Source organism: Oratosquilla oratoria, chromosome 30 (genome assembly GCF_046742065.1).
Source record: "Oratosquilla oratoria isolate Oo_2021 chromosome 30, ASM4674206v1, whole genome shotgun sequence".
NCBI lineage: Eukaryota > Metazoa > Arthropoda > Malacostraca > Stomatopoda > Squillidae > Oratosquilla > Oratosquilla oratoria.
In genome coordinates this window covers 51,050,945-51,073,632 of record NC_134806.1, presented here as the reverse complement: position 1 = coordinate 51,073,632, position 22,688 = coordinate 51,050,945, and the positions used below count along the sequence as shown (strand labels likewise).

General features: G+C 40.4%; 1 protein-coding gene across 3 annotated transcripts; it reads right to left on the bottom strand.

Moving 5' to 3' along the window:
• Nucleotides 1-2,520: 2,520 nt before the first annotated feature.
• On the bottom strand, nt 2,521-22,579 carry LOC143041197 (uncharacterized). 3 transcript variants are annotated; one of them, XR_012967797.1, is made up of 3 exons: nt 22,018-22,381; nt 20,568-20,719; nt 2,521-2,852 (listed from the first exon to the last, which is right to left on the bottom strand). XR_012967797.1 is itself a non-coding variant. In XM_076213037.1 (3 exons), exon 3 carries the CDS (start codon nt 9,068-9,070, stop codon nt 7,265-7,267), a length of 1,806 nt encoding a protein of 601 aa, XP_076069152.1. In that variant the 5' UTR covers nt 9,071-9,430; nt 20,568-20,719; nt 22,018-22,579. The 3 variants fall into 3 exon arrangements, 1 of the variants encoding a protein (XP_076069152.1); XM_076213037.1 differs by lacking the exon at nt 2,521-2,852 and adding an exon at nt 7,265-9,430 and having other exon boundaries at nt 22,018-22,579; XR_012967798.1 differs by lacking the exon at nt 2,521-2,852 and adding an exon at nt 13,538-13,639 and having other exon boundaries at nt 22,018-22,574.
• Between the last annotated feature and the right edge of the window lie 109 nt (nt 22,580-22,688).

Sequence of the window (22,688 nt, the reverse complement as noted above, 5' to 3'; positions counted from 1 at the left end):
CGTCATCTCGCCTCTCAAGTTAACCTCTAGATATCACAACACCCCTAAACAATTCCTCTATTGGAATCCTGAACTGGAGGTTGGGAAATTGTCTCATTCTCTTAAATCAAATGGCCCTAGTCTATGTTCACGCCCGAACGTGTCATGATGACGTCACGGATGGGCGGAGTTACAGTTTATCCATAATACTTTGAGATCTTGTTCATAGAATATTCTAGAAAAAAAGAACTACTAAACGAGCACAATATTAATTTGAAATATCTGGTCTTGCAGAAGGATCTCCCGCCAGCTTTTTTTGCTTTGACACTAACTTTTGGCTACTCAATGTCTCGCGCTACCCAAGCACACTGCTATAGTCAGCGCAAGGAGAAATGACCGATAAGGCGGGGCTAGGAGATTTCCCGGTGTTGCCACACATGGGCATCCATGGCGAGAACGTGCGTGTGGATGCAATGTTTTCTGAATGCAGTGTGAGGGGGGCGGGGCCAGAGATTAGTTGTAGCGGCAACGTCGCTCTCTCTTTTCCATATGCCATGTCTACACTCGAAGAAACGAAACCTTTGTATAGAAAACATTGCTTTGATTTTTACCTCAGTGGTGGTGTGTGACAAAAATTATAATATAATCATATGTGGCAACATTATAAAATCATAAAATAGAATTATAAAATAAAATAAAATTATGAAATAATTAGATGTGGCACCACAGGGTAACTCACAGTGCTCCGCCCTAACGGCCAGTTCTCAGTGCAACGGGTATAGATATCTCTTCCGATTGTCATGTCGTGATGATAGATACAAGTTTTACTGATATTTACTAGTTATCAGTTGAGACATTTATTTGGTGCAGTTTGGAAAAAATACACATGGGATGGTAATGTACTCAGCCTACTGGTCACTAGTTGCAAGAATATCTTACTAGCAGTGGTGAAAACAATCCCTGTATGATCCACAATTCAATTAGGTCTAACCACGAATAACTTCACAATAAACATACGCACATACGTGATACCTGACTTCAGAAAAATACCATCTTACTGGTAAACTAGAGTTTCACGCAATGTTGAAAAAACAACGTATCGTATTATCCGAATATTAGCAAAACACTCAACAGGCAATTAGTTTTGGGAAAAAATACAATTTTCCTCTGGGGAAAGCATTGGGTAATACGTATTTTGAATTAGGGAAGTATGCAAAGCCAGCGATTAACAAGAAAAACGACGAGAAAATTGTTCAATTATGCGATATAATAAATACAGTCCTATTCTGACTATACCTAACCTATCCATTTTCACTTTCTATTACATTTTTTGTATATATAATAGCCTGTATTAAGGAGTCTAGGTATGCACAGATCCGTTTGCCAGTCTGTAATTCCTCCCTATATCATTGACTAACCCTGATCATTAATAAGTACAGCAAATTCATAGTACCGTCAGCAGCGATTTTAAAAAAATAAATCTTTATATTTTCCAAGAGGTAGGGTTACATTACATTAAATCTCAACGCTGGAATTTTTACCTATATCATCGACTAGCTCTTATCATTCTCATTCTTTTCACCCCCAGCTATACATACTGCAAACCAATATCAACATTGGTAGCGATTTGAGAGAGAAAAAAAAAACACTGGAAAACATCTTTGTATTTACCTCATTTCACATTTACTCGAGTTGAAATTTCTATTAGTACTTGGAAGTATTCTTATACATTGCATTTACTGTCAACTACTTCCTAGTTCTTCAAGGGCTATTGTTAATTGAAATGCTTTATATTTTGAGTATCCCAACCCAAAACAAAGTTTAACCCCACTACAGCCAGACCCTCTACAAGTTTTGAAAAGCTGGGCTTCTTTCAGCCGAGCAATATCTAATTTGATCTCACTAATGACATAAATCATTCTTTCTAAAATATCCAATACTCAGCTACAACCATAACGACCTGCAACATCCAGGGTCTAACTATGTAGGCTCTAGCTATCTGGCGAACTCCTACAATATATTTTTCTCATTACCTGTATGGTCTCCTTCGTTGCCTTACAACCTTCGTGAAACTTTATCGTCTCACAAAATGTCCAAATAATTTCCAATATTCTTGCAACTCTACAAGGCAATTGTAATTGTCATTTCAAACTATGTGTTCTTTAAATTATCTGCACTTCATGTATATTGATTCAATGCCAAATAAACTTATTAACCCCTTCCATACGGTTGATATACGAGTTTTTGGCCGACGGCCAGGCACTGGGACCAAAATGATCATTCAGCGACCCCTTCCATACCGTGCCGCATACGTAGGCGGCATGAGGAGCAAGTGGATATGCAAGGCTGCCATATCGGCGTCTTGATTATATTTATTGTAGTTGCCCCTGGGTTTTGACATTCTCTCTAAACTGCCTCTAGTCACATTTTGTATGGTTTTCAAAATTCACTGGTGAAAGAGAGAACGATCGATATAAGCAGTAACTATATTCTATGATGCTAGTATTATTACACGTCGTACGGCTGGCAGCGGCTGCTGCCCGCGAGATTTAAGGTCCGTACTGAAGAGGATGCTTCCCAGAAAGTTTCCAAATGAAACACAATATTGATATTACTGATTTATTCACAGAAGGCTTACACAATATTTTGAATAGATAACAAGAAGAGCATAATGAACTAAGGAGGCTACTCATGGATGAATGGTCTCTTTAGGGAATTCACTTTGTGCTGAGCAGACTACACGTCCCTCTTCAGGCAGCAGCGGTAGTCGGCCAGAAAATTTACATCCCATCGACATTGATAGAGTTCTTCCATAACACTGATACCTTTGTGAAAGCTCTAACCCTGTTCTTCACTGAAGTCTCCACAATTCTCTGGAAAATAGTTCAGATGAGACCGGAGGAAGTGCATTTTCCCTGACATGCGCGCACCAAACTGAGTGTCGAACTGTCATCGGTCCAGGACTGGCTCATAGATAATAGGCTGTCCTTACACCTCGGTAAAACGGAAAGTATTGTCTTCGCATCCAAACCCAACCTCAGGAAACGCAGCGATGTACAGGTCAGATGTGGGGTTAATGTCTTGGAGTCAAAACAAGAGGTAACCTATCTTGGAATACCCTTAGATCAGTCCCTCTCAGGGAATGCTATAACAGATAAGATTGTTTCCAAGTGTTCACATAAAGTCAAATTTTTGTACAGAAAAGCCAGAAATTTTTATCTGGAAACAAAGAAGCTTCTGGTCTCAGCCCTGTTACAACATCACTTTGATTACGCTTGTAGCTCTTGGTACAGTAGTCTGAGCAGAAAAAACCAGTCCCGGCTACAGGTTACACAGAATAAGATAATTAGATTCATACTAAACCTACCTCAACGTAGTCATATTGGTATTGAAGAATTTAGCAAGGTAGGAATGTTACCAGTAAAATATCGTGTCCAGCAGCTGAAACTAAACCAGGTTTACAATGTCATTCATAATTCTGCTCCCTCATATGTGAGCTGTAATTTTACATTATCGGCTGAGAACTGAACCCGGAACAGTCAAGAGTCTCTTATTGTACCTAATGCAGGTCCCTTCACCAAAAACAGTTTTCACTTCACAGGTGCTCAACTATGGAACTCACTACCTGTGTCCATTAAGAAGACAAATAGCAAGGTTACCTTCAAGAAAAAAGTCAAGGGTTACTATATGTCTCAGCTATGGACAGAGAACAGCCTTGATTTTGTGTACTAGCTTAGCAAGGGATACCTGATTCCATGAGTAATACCATCCATATCTGCGTTCACTCATAACTGTTTCTGACCTCCCCTCCCCCCCTTTTTTCAGAAGTTTAGTTCAGCATAACAATGATTGATGTTTACAAATTGGTTTCCACCTTTGTTTTGCCAGTCATAATATGGCATATGTCTCAGGTAGGTTCCGAGAACAGTTATGATCTGACCTTTTTCCTCATTCTCCTTGTTGTTTTACTCATTCGAGTACTGGTCCCCTGTACCCTACCTCTGGTGCTTCAGGTTATAATGTACTACTCATAGTAATTGCCCACTCCGTCCTGAGATTCAGGTAAAATGTTAGATTTAATTAATAGGTGACCCTAGCTGCAGTGTAGGATTCGCTATAACTACATGTTGTTACAGATGTAGAATATTGTAGTATATCATTAATGGTCCTACTCTGATATAGTACTCATACATGTTGATACAGATGTAGAAAAATGCAGTATATTATTAATGGTACTACTCCGATATAGTACTCACTCATACTGTTTTGTTACAGTTTAACATTTTTTTGTTGTTCCTTTGCTTAATGCAATGTTCCTTTTGGATGGTGCTCAAATATTTGGACTCAATGTTCCTATGTGTACAAACATTTCAGTAATATTAGCAAAACTATAACAATGTTTATGTATCATATGTGTACTGACTGGTATTACTCATGAGTGTCTCTGGTCCCCTCAACCACCTATGTATGTTTGTCCGTGTGACTTAATGTAGAAAAATTACCTGATGAGGACCACAATGGAAATAAGCGTTCATGCTTTTTGTTATCCTCGGCAATTTACATTTATTATTTCGAACTGTGTTCGTGTCATTATTTGCACTTCATGTACATTGATTTATTACCAAATAAAGTCTATCTATCTAAATTGGTTTAAATTTCCCATTAACTCATCCATTACTTTCTGATACTGGGAATTTCTGTGGTTGCTAAGGAAATTTGCAATGACTGACTTAAGAGACAACCAAGCAGAGAGTTCAGAAAGATTCAGTGCATCATCAAAACTAGTGTCCTTGACGAGTTCCCTTATTTGAGGACCATCAATTATACCTGCCTTGAGTTTCTCCGTGCTTTTTCGTTGAAACTTCTGATGGAGGAAAGTAAGTCCTCTACCTTCCCTGTTCAATGCCTTTACAAAGTTCTTCATGAGACCGAGTTTGATGTGGAAGGATGGAAGCAATATCTTGGTTCAACCAGTGAGTGGGACAGAACGTAGTAGTGTGACCCAGGTTTTAGTCCTTGTCTTGATGGCCACTATTGTCTGACATAATGCTGGTCATCAGCACGGCTATCCCATATGCACAGAAAACATGGGTCTTTTGTGCAACCACCTTGAAGTCCTAGGATGAGTCCAACAACTTTAAGATCTCCACAGATCAACCATTTATGTTCCTGGTAGTTCAGGGCAGACGACAGACGTTCCATGTTTTTGTTGGGGTTCTTTCATTTCAACTGAGTGCCCGACAGGGATCGATAAAAAACTTATTTCCCTTATTCAGAAGAACTGCCTTGAGACTTCTGTTTGATGAGTCAATGAAAAGTCTCTTTTCCATAGCATCATGCTTCAGACCAAATAATTCAATCAGGTCAGCAATATTATTACAGTACACCAGTAAAGATGTTTCATCAAACGTGGAGAATTTTCTCAATTCTCTCTCGTGGTCCCGATACCAATAGAATGCTCCTGATGCCAGTAGACGTTTCTCTCGAGGACGAGAACCCAGTGGCTGGGCAGACCCCTTGGAAAGGTTCAGGTCTCGTGTCAGGTCATCGAGTTCGTCTTGGGTCAAAGACACCGGTTGGTCGTTCTCTTCTGGCCTGTATGCACCACACTCAGCTGTATCAGTCATGTCGATAGATTCGGAATCGGAACTAAATTCCATGGTGACATTTGGCTCAGGAACAGGGGTGACTGGCTTTATGGTAGAAGGAACATCAAGGTATTGAACATGGTGCTTGTGCTTGTTCTTGTGTTTGATACGTTGCCTTCTATCTACGAATTTGGCAGTGGCGATCGGAACCAGTGAAGAACTAGGCCAATTAAAGCAACATTTAACGTAGAGGCACACTACTTGCTTTGCTGTCAAAATCTTATGCACGTCACGTAGGGCATGTTTTGCAGATGACAATTTGGGCTAACGGCAAACAAAAACGAAGACAAAGCGTTCCCTAGAACCCATAAACATAATAGAATCAGGAGTGACGGTATTACCCAATGAACTTGAAGTTCTTATCTCGTGTGAGTTATCATGTGACATTTGAAAGCATCTCGCGAGAAATCTGCATCGCACAAGCCATACAAGAAAGTCTTCTCACCTGTGTTGATTATTATAAGTTGTTGGATACTGCTCCTTCAAGCTGTTGGGAAGGCCTTTTTTCTGGAGTGGGTCATCACGTGATATTTCAAACCCTTATACCAGAAAGCTTCATCCCACAAGTCACACTGGAAAGGCTTCTCTCCTGTGTGAGTCATCATGTGACGTTTGAGGTGACCCTTTTCCGAGAAAGCAGAATCACACAAGTCACACTGGAAAGGCTTCTCTCCTGTGTGGATCAACATGTGACGTTTGAGGTGACCCTTTCGTGAAAAAGTGGTATCACACAGGTCACACTGAAATGGCTTCTCTCCTGTATGGGTCATCATGTGATATTTGAGACCATCATTTTGTGAGAAAGCAGAATCACACTGAAATGGCTTCACTCGTGTGTGGGTCATCATGTGATATTTGAGATCACCCTTTTGCGAGAAAGCAGAATCACACAAGTCACACTGGAAAAGTTTCTTTCCTGTGTGGGTCATCATGTGACGTTTGAGATAACCCTTGTGTGAGAGAGCAGAATCACACATGTCACACTGGAATGGCTTCTTTCCTGTGTGGGTCACCATGTGATATTTGAGATCACACTTTTGTGAGAAATCAGAATCACACATGTCACACTGGAATGGCTTCTCTCAGGTGTGGGTCATCAGGTGACGTTTGAGCTTACCATTTTCCGAGAAAGAAGAACCACACATGTCACACTGGAATGGCTTCTCTCCTGTGTGGGTCATGTGACGTTTGAGCTTACCATTTTCCGAGAAAGAAGAATCACACATGATCACACTGAAATGGCTTCTCTCGTGTGTGGGTCATCATGTGACGTTTGAGATCACCCTTTTGCGAGAAAGCACAATCACACAAGTCACACTGGAAAAGTTTCTCTTCTGTGTGGGTCATCATGTGACGTTTGAGATAACCCTTGTGTAAGAAAGCAGAATCACACATGTCACACTGGAAAGGCTTCTCTCCTGTGTGGGTCATCATGTGATATTTGAGATCACACTATTGCTGAGAAATCAGAATCACACATGTCACACTGGAATGGCTTCTCTCAGGTGTGGGTCATCAGGTGACGTTTGAGCTTACCATTTTCCGAGAAAGCAGAATCACACATTTCACACTGGAATGGCTTCTCTCCTGTGTGGGTCATGTGACGTTTGAGATCACCCTTTTCCGAGAAAGAAGAATCACACGTCACACTGGAAAGGCTTCTCTCCTGTGTGGATCACCATGTGGCGTTTGAGGCGTTCCTTTCGTGAAAAAGTGGAATCACACAAGTCACACTGAAATGGCTTCTCTCCTGTATGGGTCACCAAGTGCCGTTTGAGAGCACCCTTTTGTAAGAAAGCAGAATCGCACATATCACACTGGAATGGCTTCTCTCCTGCGTGCGTCATCATGTGATATTTGAGACCATAGTTTTGTGAGAAAGCAGAATCACACAAATTACACTGAAATGGCTTCTCTCCTGTGTGGGTCATCTTGTGACGTTTGAGACCACCCTTTCTCGTGAAAGCAGAATCACACAAGTCACACTGGAAAGGTTTCTCTCCTGTGTGGGTCATCATGTGATGTTTGAGACTACGCTTTAGTGAAAAGGCAGAATCACACATTTCACACTGGAATGGCTTCTCTCCTGTGTGGGTCATCATATGACATTTGAGCTTACCATTTTCCGAGAAAGCAGAATCACACATTTCACACTGGAATGGCTTCTCTCCTGTGTGGATCACCATATGACGTTTGAGGTGACCCTTTCGTGAAAAAGTGGAATCACACAGATCACACTGAAATGGCTTCTCTCCGGTATGGGTTACCATGTGACGTTTGAGAGCACCCTTTTGTAAGAAAGCAGAATCGCACATATCACACTGGAATGGCTTCTTTCTTGTGTGGGTCATCATGTGATGTTTGAGACCATAGTTTTGTGAGAAAGCAGAATCACACAAGTCACACTGGAGAGGTTTCTCTCCTGTGTGGGTCATCATGTGATGTTTGAGATTATGCTTTAGTAAAAAAGCAGAATCACACATTTCACACTGGAATGGCTTCTCTCCTGTGTGGGTTATCATGTGACGTTTGAGGTGACCCTTTCTCGAGAAAGCAGAATCACACAAGTCACACTGGAAAGGCTTCTCTCCTGTATGGGTCATCATGTGACGTTTGTGAACACCCTCTTGTAAGAAAGCAGAATCGCACATATCACACTGGAATGGCTTCTCTCCTGCGTGCGTCATCATGTGATATTTGAGACCATAGTTTTGTGAGAAAGCAGAATCACACAAATTACACTGAAATGGCTTCTCTCCTGTGTGGGTCATCTTGTGACGTTTGAGATCACCCTTTCTCGTGAAAACAGAATCACACAAGTCACACTGGAAAGGTTTCTCTCCTGTGTGGGTCATCATGTGATGTTTGAGATTACGCTTTAGTGAAAAGGCAGAATCACACATTTCACACTGGAATGGCTTCTCTCCTGTGTGGGTCATCATATGACATTTGAGCTTACCATTTTCCGAGAAAGCAGAATCACACATTTCACACTGGAATGGCTTCTCTCCTGTGTGGGTCATCATGTGACGTTTGATATCACGCTTTTCCGAGAAAGCAGAATCACACAAGTCACACTGGAAAGGCTTCTCTCCTGTGTGGATCACCATGTGACGTTTGAGGTGAGCCTTTCGTGAAAAAGTGGAATCACACAGATCACACTGAAATGGCTTCTCTCCTGTATGGGTCATCATGTGACGTTTGAGAGCACCCTTTTGTAAGAAAGCAGAATCGCACATATCACACTGGAATGGCTTTTCTCCTGTGTGGGTCATCATGTGATATTTGAGACCATAATTTTGTGAGAAAGCAGAATCACATAAATCACACGGAAATGCCTTCTCTCCTGTGTGGGTCATCATGTGACGTTTGAGATCACCCTTTTGCGAGAAAGCCGAATCACACATGTCACACTGGAATGGCTTCTCTCCTGTGTGGGTCATGTGATGTTTGAGATTACGCTTTAGTGAAAAAAGCAGAATCACACAATTCACTCTGGAATGGCTTCTCTCCTGTGTGGGTCATCATGTGACGTTTGAGATCACCTTGGTGTGAGAAAGCAGAAACACACAAGTCACACTGAAAAGGCTTCTCTACTATGTGGGTCATGTGATATATGTGGTAACATTTCTGTGAGAGAACTGCATAAAATAGGTCACACTAGAGAGGTTTCTCCCTCGAATGGGTCATCACTTGATATCTAAAATCACTCGTCGTCAGATAGCTGTGCTTTAGATGCCACATCGGGTTTTCTTTCTTGTATGACCAATACATGGAATCTATGGATAACTTTCCCATACAATCTGGAAAAAATGTAATAAGACTGACATTAACTTTTTGAGATTTGTAATAGTAGGACTGTGGGTGTTTTGTGCCCAAACCATTTCATACATGCCATCCCTTATTATATTTTACCTAAAAAGCATACAGGAAAACAGATTATTAAAATCACTCATGAAAATGGGATGTGTTCACATGACACCCACACCAATTACATTATCCCAGCCCTCGAATAGGTCCCCACCTACGTGGACACACTACTCGCCAACAACCACCACTGTTAACATTGGTCATTGTTTACTTAGTGTAAACAAACACACAGCTGCCAGATTAACTCAACGACACGGGCCACTGCCCAATCCGTGTAGCAGCTGCAACTGTTGACAATATTACAAACCAACAGACCCTTCCCTCCTATAAAACAGGTGGCAGAGCCTTTTGCCTAGTTCTGGGATGAAATTCTATACTTCTCTCCGATTCCTACATGGGCAGGTGTTAGGTTAGACTCAACCCTGCCCCTCAACCAGTACCAAAACAAACTTTTGAGATTATCTTATGGAGTAACGGATTCACCGTGATAACAGTTACTACAAATGAGTTCCAATTAAAATTGTGACAACTTGACGTCCATTGTCTATTTTAGTCGTAAATCAGAATGACAACACAATTTCCTCCAGATTCAATTACGGCGTTCACTAATTTGTAACCTTATGTCTATAGTAATTGCATGTCTGACATTAGAGAATGTAAACACTGAACATGTTTGATACGTCGCTTTCTATCTACGAATTTGGAAGTGGCGACCGGAACCAGTGAAGAACTAGGCCAATTAAAGCAACATTTACCGTAGAGGCACACTACTTGCTTTGCTGTCAAAATCTTATGCACGTCACGTAGGGAGTGTTTTGCAGATGACTTTTTGGTCTAACGGCAAACAAAAACGAAGAAAAAGCGTTCCCTAGAACCTATAAACATAAATATAATCAGGAGTGACGGTATTACCAAATGAAGTTGAAGTTCTTATCTCGTGCGAGTTATCATGTGACATTTGAAAGGATCTCGCGAGAAATCTGCATCGCACAAGCCATACAAGAAAGTCTTCTCACCTGTGTTAATTATAAGTTGTTGGATATTGTTCCTTCAAGCTGTTGGGAAGGCCTTTTTTCTGGAGTGGGTCATCACGTAATATTTCAAATCATCCTTATATCAGAAAGCTTCATCCCACAAGTCACACTGGAAAGGCTTCTCTCCTATGTAAGTCATCATGTGACGTTTGAGGTGACCCTTTCGTGAAAAAGTGGTATCACACAGGTCACACTGAAATGGCTTCTCTCCTGTATGGGTCATCATGTGATATTTGAGACCATCATTTTGTGAGAAAGCAGAATCACACTGAAATGGCTTCACTCGTGTGTGGGTCATCATATGACGTTTGAGATCATCCTTTTGCGAGAAAGCAGAATCACACAAGTCACACTGGAATGACTTCTCTCCTGTGTGGGTCATCATGTGACGTTTGAGATAACCCTTGTGTGAGAAAGCAGAATCACACATGTCACACTGGGATGGGTTCTCTCCTGTGTGGGTCACCATGTGATCACACTTTTGTGAGAAATCAGACTCACACATGTCACACTGGAATGGCTTCTCTCATGTGTGGGTCATCAGGTGACGTTTGAGCTTACCATTTTCCGAGAAAGCAGAATCACACATTTCACAATGGAATGGCTTCTCTCCTGTGTGGGTCATGTGACGTTTGAGCTTACCATTTTCCGAGAAAGCAGAATCACACATGTCACACTGGAATGGCTTCTCTCATGTGTGGGTCATCAAGGTGACGTTTGAGCTTACCATTTTCCGAGAAAGCAGAATCACACATTTCACAATGGAATGGCTTCTCTCCTGTGTGGGTCATGTGACGTTTGAGCTTACCATTTTCCGAGAAAGCAGAATCACACATGTCACACTGGAATGGCTTCTCTCCTGTGTGGGTCATCATGTGACGTTTGAGATAACCCTTGTGTGAGAAAGCAGAATCACACATGTCACACTGGAATGGCTTCTCTCCAGTGTGGGTCATCATGTGATATTTGAGATCACACTTTTGGTGAGAAATCAGAATCACACATGTCACACTGGAATGGCTTCTCTCATGTGTGGGTCATCAGGTGACGTTTGAGCTTACCATTTTCCGAGAAAGCAGAATCACACATTTCACACTGGAATGGCTTCTCTCGTGTGTGGGTCATCAGGTGACGTTTGAGCTTACCATTTTCCGAGAAAGCAGAATCACACACGTCACACTGGAATGGCTTCTCTCATGTGTGGGTCATCATGTGACGTTTGAGATCACCCTTTTGCGAGAAAGCAGAATCACACGTCACACTAGAAAGGCTTCTCTCCTGTGTGGTTCACCATGTGACGTTTGAGGTGACCCTTTCGTGAAAAAGTTGAATCACACAGGTCACACTGAAATGGCTTCTCTCCTGTATGGGTCACCATGTGACGTTTGAGAGCACCCTTTTGTAAGAAAGCAGAATCGCACATATCACACTGGAATGGCTTCTCTCCTGTGTGGGTCATCATGTGACGTTTGAGATCACCCTTTTCCGAGAAAGAAGAATCACACAAGTCACACGGGAAAGGCTTCTCTCCTGTGTGGTTCACCATGTGACGTTTGAGGTGACCCTTTCGTGAAAAAGTGGAATCACACAAGTCACACTGAAATGGCTTCTCTCCTGTATGGGTCATCAAGTGACGTTTGAGAGCACCCTTTTGTAAGAAAGCAGAATCGCACACATCACACTGGAATGGCTTCTCTCCTGCGTGCGCCATCATGTGATGTTTGAGACCATAGTTTTGTGAGAAAGCAGAATCACACAAACTACACTGAAATGGCTTCTCTCCTGTGTGTGTCATCTTGTGACGTTTGAGATCACCCTTTTTCGTGAAAGCAGAATCACACAAGTCACACTGGAAAGGTTTATCTCCTGTGTGGGTCATCATGTGATGTTTGAGATTATGCTTTAGTAAAAAAGCAGAATCACACATTTCACACTGGAATGGCTTCTCTCCTGTGTGGGTCATCATGTGACGTTTGAGGTGACCCTTTCTCGAGAAAGCAGAATCACACAAGTCACACTGGAAAGGCTTCTCTCCTGTATGGGTCATCATGTGACGTTTGAGAACACCCTCTTGTAAGAAAGCAGAATCGCACATATCACACTGGAATGGCTTCTCTCCTGCGTGCGTCATCATGTGATATTTGAGGCCATAATTTTTTAAGAAAGCAGAATCACACAAATCACACTGAAATGGCTTCTCTCCTGTGTGGGTCATTATGTGACGTTTGAGATCACCCTTTTGCGAGAAAGCAGAATCACACAGGTCACACTGGAAAGGTTTCTCTCCTGTGTGGGTCATCATGTGACGTTTGATATTACGGTGTGAGAACGTGGAATCACACAGGTCATACTTAAATGGCTTCTCTCCTGTGTGGGTCAGCATGTGACGTTTGAGATAACCCTTTCTCGAGAAAGCAGAATCACACAAGTTACACTGGAATGGCTTCTCTCCTGTGTGGGTCATCAAGTGATATTTGAGATCACCCTTTTGTGAGAAAGCAGAATCACACATGCCACACTGGAATGGCTTCTCTCCTGTGTGGGTCAGCATGTGACGTTTGAGATCACTCTTTCTCGAGAGAGCAGAATCACACAAGTCACACCGGAAAGGTTTCTCTCCTGTGTTGGTCATCATCTGACGTTTGAGATAACCCTTGTGTGAGAAAGCAGAATCACACATTTCACACTGGAATGGCTTCTCTCCTATGTGGGTCATCATGTGATATTTGAGTTCACCCTTTTGTGAGAAAGCAGAATCACACATGACACACTGGAATGGCTTCTCTCCAGTGTGGGATATCATGTGATGTTTGAGATTACGCTTTATTGAAAAAGCAGAATCACACAATTCACACTGGAATGGGTTCTCTCCTGTGTGGGTCACCACCTTGGTGTGAGAAAGCAGAAACACACAAGTCACACTGAAAAGGCTTCTCTACTATGTGGGTCATCATGTGATATATGTGGTAATATTTCGGTGAGAAAACTGCATAAAATAGGTCACACTAGAAACTCTCGTCGTCAGATAGCTGTGCTTTAGATGCCACATCTGGTTTTCTTTCTTGTATGACCAATACATGGAATCTATGGATAACTTTCCCATAGAATCTGGAAAAACGTAATCATAAGATTGACATTAACTTTTTGAGATTTGTAATAGGATTGTGGGTGTTTTGTGCCCAAACCATTTCATACATGCCATCCTTATTATAAGAACATTTTACCTGAAAAACATCCAGGAAAATAGATTCTTAAAATCACTCATGAAAATGGGATGTGTTCACATGACATCCACACCAATTACATTATCCCAGCCCTCGAATAGGTCCCCACCTACGTGGACACACTACTCGCCAACAACCACCACTGTTAACATTGGTCATTGTTTACTTAGTGTAAACAAACACACAGCTGCCAGATTAACTCAACGACACGGGCCACTGCCCAATCCGTGTAGCAGCTGCAACTGTTGACAATATTACAAACCAACAGAACCTTTCCTCCAATAAAGCGGGTGGCAGAGCCTTTTGCCTAGTTCTGGGATGAAATTCTATACTTCTCTCCTATTCCTACATGGGCAGGTGTTAGGTTAGACTCAACCCTGCCCCTCAATCAACCAGTACCAAAACAATCTTTTGAGATTATCTTATGGAGTAACGGATTCACCGAGAGAACAGTTACTACAAATGAGTTCCAATTAAAATTGTGACAATTTGACGTCCATTGTCTATTTTAGTCGTAAATCAGAATGACAACACAATTTTCTCCAGATTCAATTACGGTGTTCACTAATTTGTAACTTTCTGTCTATAGTAATTGCATGTCTGGTATGAGAGAATGTAAACACTGAACACGTTTGATACGTCGCCTTCTTTTTTATCTACGAATTTGGCAGCGGCGATCGGAGACAATGAAGAACTAGGCCAATTAAAGCAACCTTTAATGTAGAGGCACACTACTTGCATTGCTGTCAAAATCTTGCATACATCACTTAGGGAGTTTTGCAGATGACTTTTTGTACTAACGGCAAACAAAAACGAAGACAAAGCACCCCGCCAAGCCTTCTTCTAAGTTAGCAAAGTGGGATGTTTAATGCCCATGTTTCGGTCCTAGGACTGTCTTCAGGGGTGTGATGAGATACAGTGGTCAAAGAGCTAAATATATTGGCCGTAGTTGGAACTGGGAGAGGTATTCAGGGCTACTGAAGCAGTCCGGGACACCTCCTCCAGTCGCTACGAGAACCGGATAACTGGTCACAACCTTATATACCCAATTGTACATAATGGATTATATACATTTTCATGTACAAAGAATAAATAAAATAAAATAAAAAGCAACTTGTACAAAAAGTGAAAAAGTGGACTATACATTTGCACTGTGATCTTTATTCACCCTGTACTCGCTCACTTTATGTTGATTCTATAATTGTGCTTCTAGAGACCAGGTACATTGTATTTAGGTCTATGCACATATTTACTCTAACTTCTTTCGTCGTCCACGCTTCTAAGAATAATCTCCTTTTTTTCAACTTGCCTCTGTGCACCACTGTTGCTCCTTCCCAGTCAATGTTGTGCTGTAGTTCATTCATGTGTTTATAAAGTGCTGAGGCTGCATCTTTCCGTTTAACTGCCCGTTTATGCTCTTAAATTCTAGTGGCGAGTTTCTTCTGCGTTTCTCCTCAATCCAAACAGCCAATGCGGTACACTACACCCACCTGCTGAGTGGGTGCTTCCATGTCCTTGACCCTGGTTAGGTTTTGATGGAAAGTGTTGCGTGGTTTATGTGCTACCTCTCTGTTATTGTCTCAGAGTATCCTGGCCGTTACCTCTGATGAACCTTTAATGTACAGAATTGTGACCCTGTGTCCTGTGTGAGGGGATTGTGTCCCGGTGCGTCGTGTCTTCGTCCATTTCCGTACGGTCCGACTCGGATAACCATTGGTTCGGAAAACGTCACGTAGGTGCCTTCTATAGCACACCTCAAAATTCGTCACTATCTTCCTTAATCCCTCCTCTAATCCTCTAAATTTCTTCATTTTCTTTAACCTTCCCAAATCCCAGGCCCATTACCTTTGCATTTACCTCTTGCACCACCCCATCCATTTACAAATTGAACAGCCACGGCGACATAACACATCCCTGGCGAAGTCCCACCCCTACATCAAACCATTTCAAATTCAAAGGATTACAAAGGAGAAGCATGCCGACAAGGGACCTTTTGGTCCATAACTCTATCGGATGCAAAATAAAACTATAATGATGATAAATTAATAAATAATAATAACAACAAAAAAATAGATAAATAGGTAAAGTTACCCAATCAGGTAAATAGTAAATAATAATAAATGGACAGAAAAATAACAGTAAACAAATAGAGAAATAATAACCAACAGTGTGAAAAAATTGTCACTTTTAATGTTGTCATTTCCCTTTAGAATCTTAGACCTGTATCAAGTCACCTGAGCCTATGCTTTTTTAGGGAAAATAGATTCATATGCTTTAATTGATTTTCACATGTTTTATTTTTGATATTTGGAATCAGTTTTGTGGCTTGCCGTTGTACTTTTTCCCTATCATTTTCTTTAATGAAAGTCGGTGACCATAAGGAAATGGCATTTTACAATTGTGGTTGAAGTCATAAGATCAAGCAATCAGTCCTAGAATCTTATTTGCTTTCTCAGAGGCTGAAATACACTGTTTAGATGATTTGAGATCATTACTGATAATTACCCCAAGATCCTTTTCACTATCCACTTTTGTTAACGAATTTCCAAATAACTTGTAATCGTACTTACTGCTATTTTTACCTATGTGTATAACCTTGCATTTACTTGTGTTAAATTTCATTAGCCACTTTTCAGACCATTAGTTTAAGTGATCATTTCCCGTTCCACACAGTTTTGTATCATCAGCAAATTTGGAGACAACAGATTTCAGTCTGTGGTCTATATCATTGATATATACTATGAATAGAAGTGACCAAAGAATGGAACCCTGAGGAACTCCACTTTGTAAGAACATCTTTGCCTCTGCGAGTTCAGTGGATCCCATCAGAAACATAGAGGTCATGACTCCTAGAAAAGAGACCCCAAGTATCAAGAAAGTGGTATCCTAGTTGTGTGAACAACTGTGACGCTGAGCCAGTGACTTGAACCCAAGTTGCTGGTTCCTTCTGAGATTTTGATTCTTAATAACCAAAGAATAATCTTACCAAAGATGCTCCCCAAGTGAATTGAACTTGTACTTAATCACACATTTGTTTACCTAACTTTATCTATTCAATATTTATATTACTATTATTTGTATTTATTTATAGCTATATTTTTCTGCATCTGACCTAGTTATGGACCAAAAGGTCTCCTATCGGCATGCTCCTCCTTTGTAATCCTTTGTAAATAGAATTGGTTACCCTCATAAACATATAATGTATGCACATCATACCCACACCGTTTACAGTGTCCCAGCCCAGTATCCCATTAGCAAAATACTGCTTAACATGCCTAACCTTGAGGTATCCATGCTACTTGCCAACAACCACCACTTGACTACTGTTAATATTGGTCACTGATTACTTAGTTGGTCATATCAATACACACCCATACAAACTTCATATAGTGGAAACTCCCAACAAATGGTAAACTGGTCATTATAATGGTGTTTGCTACTACCCTTTTCTATTCTTTCACTACAATGCAAACAAACACATAGTCGCCAGATGAACTCCGACATGAGCCACTGTCCAATCCATGTACCAGTTATAACTGCTGGCAATATTACAATCCAATACCGAATGTATATTACCCTAAGACTCACTGGAGGAATCATATTACCTAAAAACATAGTCAAAAATACATTTTATACAGACCTGTCAGAGACACTAGAGCTCATGGAGGAGTCATATAACTCAAATTATCTAACACAAAAGTTCTCATGACCCATTCAGATCATCAGATTGAAATTATTGCCCTCCATCAAATGCCTGTATATAAATTAATTATAAACTATCATCCGTCACAAAATGATCTTGTAAATTTCACGAAAACAACAAATTCAACAGAACAGAAATATTGACAGCCTTTTTATAGAAATTAAATCAACAAAGAACTAACAGGCAAAATACATAACATAATAAGTTGCTCATTTAAAAAAGGAAAAATACCAAAAGACTGGAAAAATGTTAACATTGTACCAATATATAAAGGAGGAAACAAGAAAGAACCAACTAACTACAGGCCAGTCTCACTAACAAGCACTATAGCCAGAATTTGTGAGAAAATCATCAAGAATAGATGGGTAAAACAACTGGAAGACAATAATATAATAAACCCAAGACAATTTGGGTTCAGACAAGGAAGATCATGTACTACAAACTTAATATGTTTCTACTGAAGATTAATAGACATAGTGCAAGAAAGGAATGGATGGGCTGATTGTGCCTTCCTGGACTTACAAAAAGCTTTTGACAAAGTACCACACAAAAAAAAACATTAAAAAAACTGGAACATATAGGAGGGAAACAAGGGAACCTACTAAAATGGATGGAGGACTTCCTGATTGGTAGAAAGATGAGAGTAGTGCTCAGAGAAAAATATTCAGGTTGGAAAGAGAATATCAGTGGTGTACTGCAAGGATCTGTATTTCCTCCAATAATGTTTGCTATTTATGTGAATGACATGGATGATGATGTGAAATGTTACATGAGCTTCTTTGCAGATGACGCCACACTATTAAGGAAAGTAAAAACTGAAAAGGACTGCAAATCACCACTGGAAGACCTGAATAAGATATGGAATTGGAGTCAGAAATGGGAAGTGGACTTCAATATTAACAAGTGTAGCATAATGGAGTTTGGAAAAAGTAAAAATAGAATATCAGGAGAATATAAAATTGGAACCAAGGAGGTAAAGAAGGAGAGATCCGAAAAAGACTTGGGTGCAATTATCTCAAACGACATGTCCTATGATAAACAGATAAACAAATTTGTCGGAGAATCCTACAACTTGCTAAGATCAATAAGAGGCATTTACATATTTGGATGAAGAAATTATTAGAAAAATATTGGTCACACTGATAAGGCCTAGACTACAATATGCAGTGACATTGTGGTCACCAGTACAAAAAAGAATATAATGAAAATAGAAAGAACCCAGAGAGCACCCACAAAAATGACACCTGCACTTGCAAACTTGTCATATGAGGAGAGATTGGCTAAACTGGAGTTACCAACTATGGAGCAAAGAAGAGAGAGGTGATCTACTGACCATCTACAGAATCATTAAGGGCACAGAAATACTCTATAGACAGGACTTGTTAAACTGGGACAAGAGAAACACAAGAGGACATATACATACATACATATACCAAGGCTTTTTCCCCCTTACAAGGGAGGTAGCCAAAAAGGGGAAGGCATAAAAACACTCCCACCCATTTCATCCCTAAATACACTCCACACCCCTCCCACCCTTCCTCTCATCTGAGCACCTCCTGGATGACGGGTCATCCCTGCACCCTGCCCACCGCCCTGGGTCAGAAGCAGTGTCGCAAGACACAGTACATCCACAGCAAGGCCGCTTCATTTAATCGGCGACCCCCCCTCTCCGTCCCCCTTTGCATATAAGGCAAGGACGGGGAGAAATCCCTTCGGGCTGCATCAAAATTTACTCACACATACTACCCCACCCCCCACCCCCCTGCCCATTCCTCCTCATGCAGTCACAACATCATCCATATACAACCATTCTCCACTCACCTCTGTCTTCCGTCCTCTCCCTTCCTTCCTCAACAGACATTCCCCTCTTCCCCAAAGCCCCCTTCACCCCATCCATCCACCTCATCTTAGGACATCCCCTCATGTTCACTCCCTCCACATCTGCCTTCCATACCTCTTTTACTTGTCTTTCTTCACTCATTCTTTCCATGTGTCCAAACCATCCTAATATTCTTTCATCAACCCTATCTCCCAAATCCTTTTTCACCCCTGTTCTCCTCCTCACCTCCTCATTTCTCACTCTATCCAGCCTAGTAACCCCCACCATACTTCTCAGACACCTCATCTCAAACACATTCAAACTCCTTCTCTCTTCTTCCCTCATGTTCCACGTTTCTGCCCCATACAGTGCTGTTGGCACAATCACTCCTTCATACAGTCTCCTCTTCGCATCCATTCCCAAATGTCTATTCCTCATTACACTCTTTAAACCACCAAGGCATTTACTCGCTTCTCTCAATCTACATTCTACCTCCACCTTCACTCCACCTTTTCCTGCTACACTTGCACCCAAGTATCTAAAACTATCCACTTCCTCCAGTCGCTCTCCCTTAATGTTCACTTCCAGTCTACTGCCACTTTCACCCCTTGTACATCTCATCACCTTACTTTTACCCACATTTATCTTTAGCTTTCTTCTATCACATACTCTCCCAAACTCTGCCACCAGCTTCCTCAATCCCTCCACTGACCCTGCCACAAGCGCAGTGTTGTGACAAGAAGACATGGAAAGAAAAAAAAAATAACATAGCTACAGAAGAGATATGGAGAAAAACAGTTTTCCACATAGAGTGGTGAACACTTGGAACAAACTGAACAATATATAGTGTGTGCAATAACCATTCATGAGTTTAAGAGCAAACTAGATGCAACTAGTCAGTGTCCACGGAAACATCAGAGATGGGAATGAAACAACTTTTAAAACTGGAATTCTTAGCCGGTATCAACATTCAATGGAATCCAATTAACCTGTAGCATCAAGAATCTTAATGTCATCAACTCAATTTATTTTAACATTATATGTTCAGTTTTCTTTTTTGTATAAGAAAAATATAATAGAGGTGCAAAATATGTAATTGGGTTTTATACATGGATTACCTATGTCTTGTGGCATTCTGTTTGGATTCCAGTTGGAAGATGTGGTATACCAGGAAGGAATCAAAGGGGAGAGAAATTATTAGAAATGTGCGTGGAACAAGAGATGGTGGTTGGCAAGGACCCCCTCCAAAATGTTAGGTTAGGTATTTATCGACCCCCTTTGCATACTCACATTGACTGCCATGGGTCAATATCAACCACTTTGGAGACCTCTGATGTTGCCAGTGTCTGACAAGCATGTATCACATGACTGCTGTCAATAGTTTTCCTCTACGGACATTTAAACTTGAGTTCTTGGTGCCTAGGGAATCCATAAACTTCATCCTGCGACAGAAACACAGACCTTGTTATGAATAGGTTTTCCTGGCATATTTTTTGCTTTGACACTACAACTTCTGGCCATTCAATAGTTCATGCTACCCAAAGATATTGCTACATACTTCTCCTGATTGTCATGTCCTGATGATGGATATCAGTTTTACTGACATTTATTGGATGTCAGTGAAGACATTTACTTAGCACAGTGTGGAAAAAATACACAAGGTAAATAGGATCCACAATCCAATTAGGTTCTAACCACGAATAAAATCACAATGAACATTTGCACTCATGTAATACCTGACTTCAGATGTTATCTTACTGGTCTACAATGAACTTGAGGTAAATTAGGTGGATATAAATCCTAATATTCGCAAAACACCCAACAGGCAATTTTTTTTCCCAACAGTTTTCCTGTTGATTTGAATAAATCAGATGTTCCACTTCAATTGGAAATCACTTGTTTGTACTAACCCCCCCCCATCTGGGGACTGCATTGGGAAATAAGTATTGCAATTTAGAGAAGCATTCAAAGCCAGTGATTAATGAGAGAAATGACAACAACATTGTTCAAATAAACAATAAAGCAAGCACAGTACTCTCCTATTCAGACCATATCTAACCTACCCAGTCTCTCTCTCCCTCATGGAGAATAGATTTTTCAATGGTATTTGTTTAATTTGTTTCTTATATTCGATACAAGATAATTTTATACATATCCATACATATTTTTTACAATAATGTATAGTAATGATTCTACATAATTTTAAGTATTCACAAAGATGTTTGCCAGTCTGCAACCTTTTCCTATATCATCTGCTAGCCCATGTTTACGGTAAATACAATAAATTCATAGTAACATCAGCAATGATTTTAAAACACTAAGACAAGCATATTTAGTTACCAAGAATTAGGTTAGGTTACATTATGTTAAATCTCAAGGCTGCAATTCTTACCTGTCTCACCAATTTGCTTTTATCATTATGAGAATTTTCAACCCCAGATATAAGTACCACAAATCAATAGTAACATCAGTGGTAATTAGAAAAAAAGACAAGCAAACATCTTTACATATACTTAATTCTACACTTGTCAAAAATTTATTTAGTACTTGGAATTGCTCTAAAACATCAGTATATACTGTTAAATACTTCCTAGACCTAGTTCTTGAGCTATTGTTATTTGAAATGCTTTCTTCGAATTTTGAGTATCCCAACCCAAAACAAAATTTAACCTCCCTGCAGACAGCTCCCTCTACAATTTTTGAAACGCTGAACATTACCTAATTAGATCTCATTACTTACCTACAACATTCTTTCTAAAGTATCCAACACCTAGTCAGCTACAACCATAATGGCCTGCAACTTCCAGGCATCAATCTAATCATGTAGGCTCTGTCTGGCAAACGCCTATGATAATCTTCATTACCTGTGTGGTCTCCTTCTTTGCTTTCAATTTTCGTGACACAATGTCTAAACTATTTCAAATATTCTTGCAAATGTGCAAAGGCACTTTTAGAAATGTCTTTACATGGTTTACCCCTACTTAATGAAAATATTTGTCACAACAGAGCAATGAATGCTTCAATCATAAGCTCTGTCAAGGGGTAACTAATCTGTTTTTTGTTTCATAATCCAGAAATCCACCTCCTTACGATCTGAGCGTTCACAACCTGTGGTTTATTCAGTCCTGTTCTGATTTCATTTAATTTTATTTTATTCGGATTCAATCATACATACAATAAAATACAATACAGGTAAAACTCGTATTATACATAGTAAATATAATTGTACATCCGAGGATGGCACAGAAAGCCAAAAGACTTATTTCCACTGTGGTCCTCGTAAAAAATGACATACTAGGAAAAGATTGTCATAATAAAAGCTAGGTTGATTAGAAAAAAAAACGTCAAAATTGACATACATGAAAAATATGACTGTACAGAATAGAAAAAATAAATTACTTGGAAAAATGA

Coding starts and splice junctions, on each gene's coding strand:
- LOC143041197 (XM_076213037.1), bottom strand. CDS start 9,070: ATGACCCACACAGGAGAGAAGCCATTCCAGTGTGACATGTGTGATTCG.